At 33.7% G+C, this 6,535-nt stretch overlaps 1 protein-coding gene across 1 annotated transcript; it reads right to left on the bottom strand.

Moving 5' to 3' along the window:
• Window positions 1-3,701: 3,701 nt before the first annotated feature.
• LOC110694390 lies at window positions 3,702-6,109 on the bottom strand. Its single transcript, XM_021871559.1, has 4 exons — window positions 5,910-6,109; window positions 5,585-5,708; window positions 5,069-5,464; window positions 3,702-3,809 (listed from the first exon to the last, which is right to left on the bottom strand). Exons 1-4 carry the CDS (start codon window positions 6,107-6,109, stop codon window positions 3,702-3,704), a joined length of 828 nt encoding a protein of 275 aa, XP_021727251.1.
• Between the last annotated feature and the right edge of the window lie 426 nt (window positions 6,110-6,535).

Genomic DNA, 6,535 nt, shown 5'->3' with positions numbered 1-6,535 from the left:
CCTTATGTTCAACTATGACTGATTTTCTATTCAGTTTAGTTGTATTCTTGTACAAATTTGTTTCCTTACTTTTTAGGATTTTGTAGAGTTTAACATTACTCACAAGTCATATTAGAAAATTATCAAGTTTGGAATAAAATCCAAAACACTGCCTATATTACCTATATATATATTAAATTATTTGTACAGCTGAACGCAATTAAATGTACTCTAAATACGGCTAACCTGCTAGCATTTTGATGCTATTATACCAAGATCAAAAGCCCTTGCTATTTCGTCAGCACTATCACTCCTGGGAGTATCGTAAAGTGGAATGATTCCAATTAATTTCCAGGCATCCCTAGATCCTTCATCTCATCAGTAACTTCATGTATAGTTTCATGGAGCTCAACTAAGAAATTGGTATAAGTCTCAACAGAAGAACAAGGCCAGAATGTTACATGATATACTACAGCTCATAAATGTGACCCTCGTTGTCTGAACTTGTGTACCACAACACGCTCTCTTATATTTATCTCTTTCTTGTTATGTAACAGAATTAAGATATGAGAACTAATTAAAACTTTAACAAAATGAGATGACAAAATACATTGTAGAGAAGTGCCTGCTGAGGAGCACTAGTGCAGAATTTGTGAATGTTAGGTAAGTTACTTCCTGAATGCTAGCCAAAGCCTGAATGTGAAAGGGGTGTAATATAAATAGATTAGGTGGCACGTAAATTGCTTCCTGAATGCTAGCCTAAGCTTGAATTTGAAAGGGATATTACATTAAAAAGTTTCAGCATAATAGTCACTAAAAAACAAGCAAAAATACGTATCATATTATTTTTTTAACCTCATTTGAGTTAGAGACCATTCCAAGGATGGCAGCAACTTTTATTACATCATAGCTTTGGTATGACATGCTCGTACTGCCATAGTAACAACATTATCTGCATTTACTCCCTTGCCAAACAAAATTTGAAATTGTTAACAGTAAAAAGTATATTAAGTTATTAACAAACATAGGAAAAAAATTCAACTGGTTAGTGGGTCATAAATCTTAAGATTTTTGCATTAGGTATCTATAATCATTACAAGCCAGAGATCACTTATTCAGAAATTCAAGTATCTTCTAGCAAGTACTAGTACTTCTAAGCATTATAACCTTTTCTTAATTTTGAAGGAAAATTGCTCTATGATTTTTCAAGGGCATGAGTTTTTTGTCGGACCCTTAGTTGATTTATTATACAAAAAATCTATGGATAACTTACAGAATTAACATGCTTGCAGATGCATATTCTGAAGAAACAAGGCAATGCAAATGATGAGAGGTCTAACCTTTACCTACAATAAATTTTATTGGAACTATGGGTTCATTAGATATCAAACCTCCATTGTCAGCCAAAATTCATACAGAAATTTTTAGTATTCAAGCACAAGTACAAAATATTCCCCTTGTATTTAAGTTTCAATACATTCCCAAAAAAATTAAAAAAGGACAGATATTTTCATTTAGATATGATTTCAGGTGTTGTGAAATTAAACCTTTAGTTCATCAAGGTGTTGCTGATGCTCCTATTTATATAGCTTATAGAGACATGTTTTCCTAATTTTTAAAGTGCTTGGTGCAACATTATCATCTCTTGTATTGGTGTATGATATGTCACACTGTAGATACTTTAATCTTTCTTGAGGTGAGTGACAAGTTAGAAAGTTCAGTTATCATATTCTTATATCCAAATAAATTGTCAAATTAAGGAATACAAGCACCAAGTCTAAACAGAGAAATAGTCAATTGCAGCCAAGTTTTAATACCAAAAAAACAAGAAATGACCCGAGTTCAAGTTAATGTCAATTTAACATCTGCGTTGAATGTGATGGGAGCAAAGAACTCTCGTGTTGTACCTTGTACACAAGATGAATTGAAATACGATCTCTAAATGAGAAATAACCAAAATGCATTTGTGATGCATATATACATCTAACCATAACAAAAGATCCAATGAAAACATCAACAATACTTAGATACCTTTAAACCAACTACTCAAATCAAGCATTAAACAATGAAATACTCAAATAAAGCATTAAACAATGGAATACTCCTTGTTATTTAGATGATTGCAACTACTCTAAAGGCCTCAACTCCGTCATCAAACGACAAGCACAAAACTAGTCAGAGAATAAAGACCAAACTAAGTTTTAGTAGTTCAATTATCTTTTTTCTAAGCACTAATTAAACTCATTTTATCAAAATTCAATAGAAACCCATTAAATTATAATTTCCAAAGAACTAAATAAGATGAACCCACTCTATTTTTCTTTTTTGTTTTTTCAGTAGTTTCCCAAAACCCCCAAATTGTCAAATTTTGAATAGGAAAAATTAATAATAATCACCAGCCACAAATAAATAATTTTCAAATATGGCAATTTTAATTATCCAAACAAAACTAACAAAAACCAGAAAAATTAAAATGGAATCTAGAATTACATACACTTTGTAAATTGAATAATTTCTCTACTTAGCGTGGGTTGACGGCAGTGGGTCGGAAGTGTAGATAGAGGTAACATAGAACTGTGTGCAATGAGAGAGGATTCTAACCGAAAACATAGAATTAAGGGTGATAGAAAATAGAAGTTGGCCAGTCTTTGTCATTTTGATCGTTGCTGTGCTGTGGCTGTTCAAAATTAACTGCAAAAACTTATTGATTTTTATAATGCAACCTTGATTAATTATTGATTTTGGGTGTGTGTGATGATTTTATGATGTTTTAATAATGATTAATATGTATATAATTTTCAGATCTGGTTTTTGAATAAAAAACCCCAAATTGAAAACCCTAGATTTCTAAATTATTGTTTATTGATGGAATTTGATTGTAGTTGATTATAACTATTGAAATTAATGTTTTTACAGCAAGTTTGTGAGTTTTTATAATGCTGGAATTTTTATATAAAGGCTAGAATTATGTTTCTTGAAAGGATTTTTTATTACCCATTAATTGGGAATAAAAGTACGTGGTTTAAATTAATTTTCAGCATGTTTTAGAAGCTTTAAAAATGATTTAAAGAGTGTATATATTGCTAGAAATTTATTATGAATAGGTATTAATGTCTCTTTATAATTTTGGGTTGTAGGAGACTTCCAAATGAGTGATTTTGTGTAGTCGTGGCGATTTTGAGATCATATTCGAGGTACGTTCGCGTAATCGGTAATTATTTAAGTGTGTAGTAGCATGGTAGGCTTTGTTTAATTAATTCCAAGGTAGTATCATGATATGTATCGGTCGGAATTGTTGATTGGATTGATGTTGGTGATTGATTTGTGAAGTATGGATTATTTGTGGTGAATTGATGATTGGAATGAATTAAGCTTTGTTTTCAAATACTTGTAACACAGTCTTGTGGGACGCACTTTGAGCTCGAGATTATATAATGTAAATGACCAAATTAATCAAAATTAATTTTACATGGTACATGTAGGCGTCGCTCGAAGTGCATCTACTTTAGCATAGGTGAAAATACTTAGCAATCGTAGGAGGTTTGATTAACATATACGATAGGGACAAGGGCTAAAGTAAAGAAGCGCCAACAAGTTTGTAAGAAACATGTAAACTGTTCATGGTAACTATAAAAGGGACAAAGGCAAGTAGGCAACCGCGAATATTAATCCGTGAAAGTTACACCCCATTCACAATCCACGAGATTGCTAACTCCATATAGTCAATGAACCACGACTAGAGGATCGGGGATGATGGTACGAAATTGAGCCAATGAGACAATTTCGTCTGTATTGGCCTCTACTCGATTCTTATTGCGACAAGTATTAATCTGCAATCCAATTGACATACAAACAATATTCAATTTGATCCAAACTAATATTACTATGGCATAATTCTAATATAGTGATTGTTTAGGGTAAAAATACTACCTCACCACGTGGTCCAATCCTATGGTGACACATGGCCTAATAAAAATGTGATACGTGTCCCAAAAGGAAGATGACACGTGGCAACATGAGAACACCTAAAAGAGGAAAAGGCAACTATTACATCAAGAGACCCAATTTGTAACACCCTAGAAATTCCTTACCTTTAAAATACCTACTTTGCTCTTTTAAAATACGAAATAAGAAAATCTAAGACATTAATGCCACCATGAAAACGGCTGAGGCAATTATCAAAGACACACAACGGAAGACTCACTTTAAAAACCATTCAAAACATGTCAACTCAAAAGGCAAACCAAACGAAAGTACAATCAAACAAAGTCAACTTAAAACGGCTGGGTGGCAGCGGCGCCTGGGTTAGGTGGCCGGCAGTAGGGCAGCAGGTGGTCGGCAACAAGTGGGGATTGCAGTGAGTAATGACTCACGTAGGAAAAGGAGAAAGAAAGGAAGAAAAAAACAGAAAAGAAAAAAAAGGAAAAAGAAAAGAAAAAAAATAAAAGAAAAAGAAAATAAAGGGAAAAGAAATAAAGACTAACCTTTTTGTGTGGGGGGAAATTTGGGGATTTATGGTGTATTTATAGGAGAGAGTTGTAGGGTAAAATTGGGCCTCATGAAAATAATGGGTCAATCAAGTTATTAAAATGGATTGGCTTTTTGTTTTGTATGGGCATAAATTGTAGAATGAACACATAAAATTCCTTATGTAATAAAATAGTTTATCAACCTAAAAATAATAATTTGAAACTTATAAAATAAATTCAGGAAAAATACCAATAAATATTATAAATAAAATAAAATTTCATTTATAAAATATTTAAAAATACGAGGGATTACAAACTACCCCTCTTAAACGAAGTTTTGTCCCGAAACTCAGCACAAAATCTCTTAAAGTGCAAAATATTTGCATAAAACCATTTAAAATTTTCAATATTATGTTGCTGGATGGAATTCCAATTGTGTCTTACTATCAACACTAATACCTTATCACCATCCCAAATTACGTCTTTACTAGATACGCAAACAATAAAATAGCTATGAAAAGCATAAAACACCACAAAGTAGCATAAAATAGGGCAAAAAGCGCGAAATTACATGCATTCTACCCCCATTAAAGAACAAGAGTTACGCCCTCGTAACTCACCTCATTAAATAACTCAGGGTATCTCTTTCTTATATCATCCTCGGCCTCCCAAGTAGCCTCCTCATACTCTTGGTTTGACCAAATAACTTTAACAATTCTCACATCCTTATTGCGTGTACTACGCACCTTATAATCCAAAATTTTCACAGGCTTTTCCTCATAAGTCAAAGTCTCATCTAACTGAATCGATTCAGGTTGTAGCACGTGCTTAGGATCAGGAACATACTTTTTCATTTGAGAGATATGAAACACATCATGCATTTTCTCAAATTCCGTAGGTAATGCCAATTTATAAGAAACCTTGCCAACACGTTCCAAAATTTCATAAGGACTTACATACTTGGCACTCAATTTGCCCTTCTTTCCAAATCTCATCACTCCTTTTGTAGGCGAAACCTTCAAAAAGACTTTATCACCTACATTAAACTCATCATCTCGCCTTTTCAAATCGGCGTAGCTTTTGTACCTATCTTATGCAGCTTGAATTCTCGAGCGAATCAACTTCACTTTATTCACCATTTCCTCAATATACTCTGTTCCTAAGACAAGATTCTCACTGTAGTCATTCCAACATACAGGACTTCTACACTTCCGACCATATAATGCTTCAAAAGGTGCCATGACAATGCTAGCATGGTAGCTATTATTGTAATAAAACTCAATCAAATCCAAATGATCCTCCCAAGTACCTTGAAAATCCAAGGCACACACCCTTAGCATATCTTCCATGGTTTGATTGGTCCTTTCATTTTGTCCATCCATTGTTGGGTGGAACGCAGTACTCATTTTCAATGTTGTTCCCAAGTTGGCTTACACCTTTTGCCAAAATTTGGACAAGTACCTTGAATCTCGATCGGAGATGATGTTCTTAGGCACTCCGTGTAGTCGAACTACATTCTTCACATACACCTTTGCCAATTGTTTCTTTTTCCAAGTTTCCTTTATTGGAATAAACACCGCAGACTTTGTAAGTCGATCTGCAATCACGCAAATTGTGTCATTGCCACTTTTGGGTCTAGGCAATCCTGTGACAAAATCCATGGATATTGAGTCCTATTTCCAACATGGAATCTTCAAAGGTTGGACCTTTCCCATAGGCCTCTTGTGATCAATCTTGACCTTTTGACAAGTCAAGCATTTACTCACAAACTCATTTACTTCCTTCTTCATGTTTGGCAACCAGTACAACTCTTTCAAGTCCTTGTACAATTGTCCCCTCCCGGGTGCACAAAATATGGAGTATTATGGCTTTCTTCCATGATTTTTATCTTTAAATCCTCACACTTTTTTGGTACGCACCACCTTTCTTTGTAACTCAAACTTCCATCATCATGGATCTTGAAATCTTCATTTTTCCCTTGGCTCATTTTCTCCTAAATCGATTGGATTCCTTCATCACCTTTCTGACTCTCTTTTATTTCATCCAACAATGAACTCCCAAGTGAAATAGCACTCAACTTTGCTTCT

The sequence above is a fragment of the Chenopodium quinoa genome, unplaced genomic scaffold (genome assembly GCF_001683475.1).
Source record: "Chenopodium quinoa cultivar QQ74 unplaced genomic scaffold, ASM168347v1, whole genome shotgun sequence".
NCBI lineage: Eukaryota > Viridiplantae > Streptophyta > Magnoliopsida > Caryophyllales > Amaranthaceae > Chenopodium > Chenopodium quinoa.
This window is presented reverse-complemented; position numbering and strand designations above follow the sequence as displayed.

What these genes read in the sequence shown, in the direction of transcription:
- LOC110694390 (XM_021871559.1), bottom strand. Translation starts at nt 6,109, where the DNA reads ATGGATTTTGTCACAGGATTGCCTAGACCCAAAAGTGGCAATGACACA. An exon ending in ATCTCCGATCGAGATTCAAG is followed by an intron (nt 5,709 to 5,909) that starts GTACTTGTCCAA and finishes TTACAATAATAG; the next exon opens with CTACCATGCTAGCATTGTCA. An exon ending in ACCCTGAGTTATTTAATGAG is followed by an intron (nt 3,810 to 5,068) that starts GTGAGTTACGAG and finishes ATTGGATTGCAG; the next exon opens with ATTAATACTTGTCGCAATAA.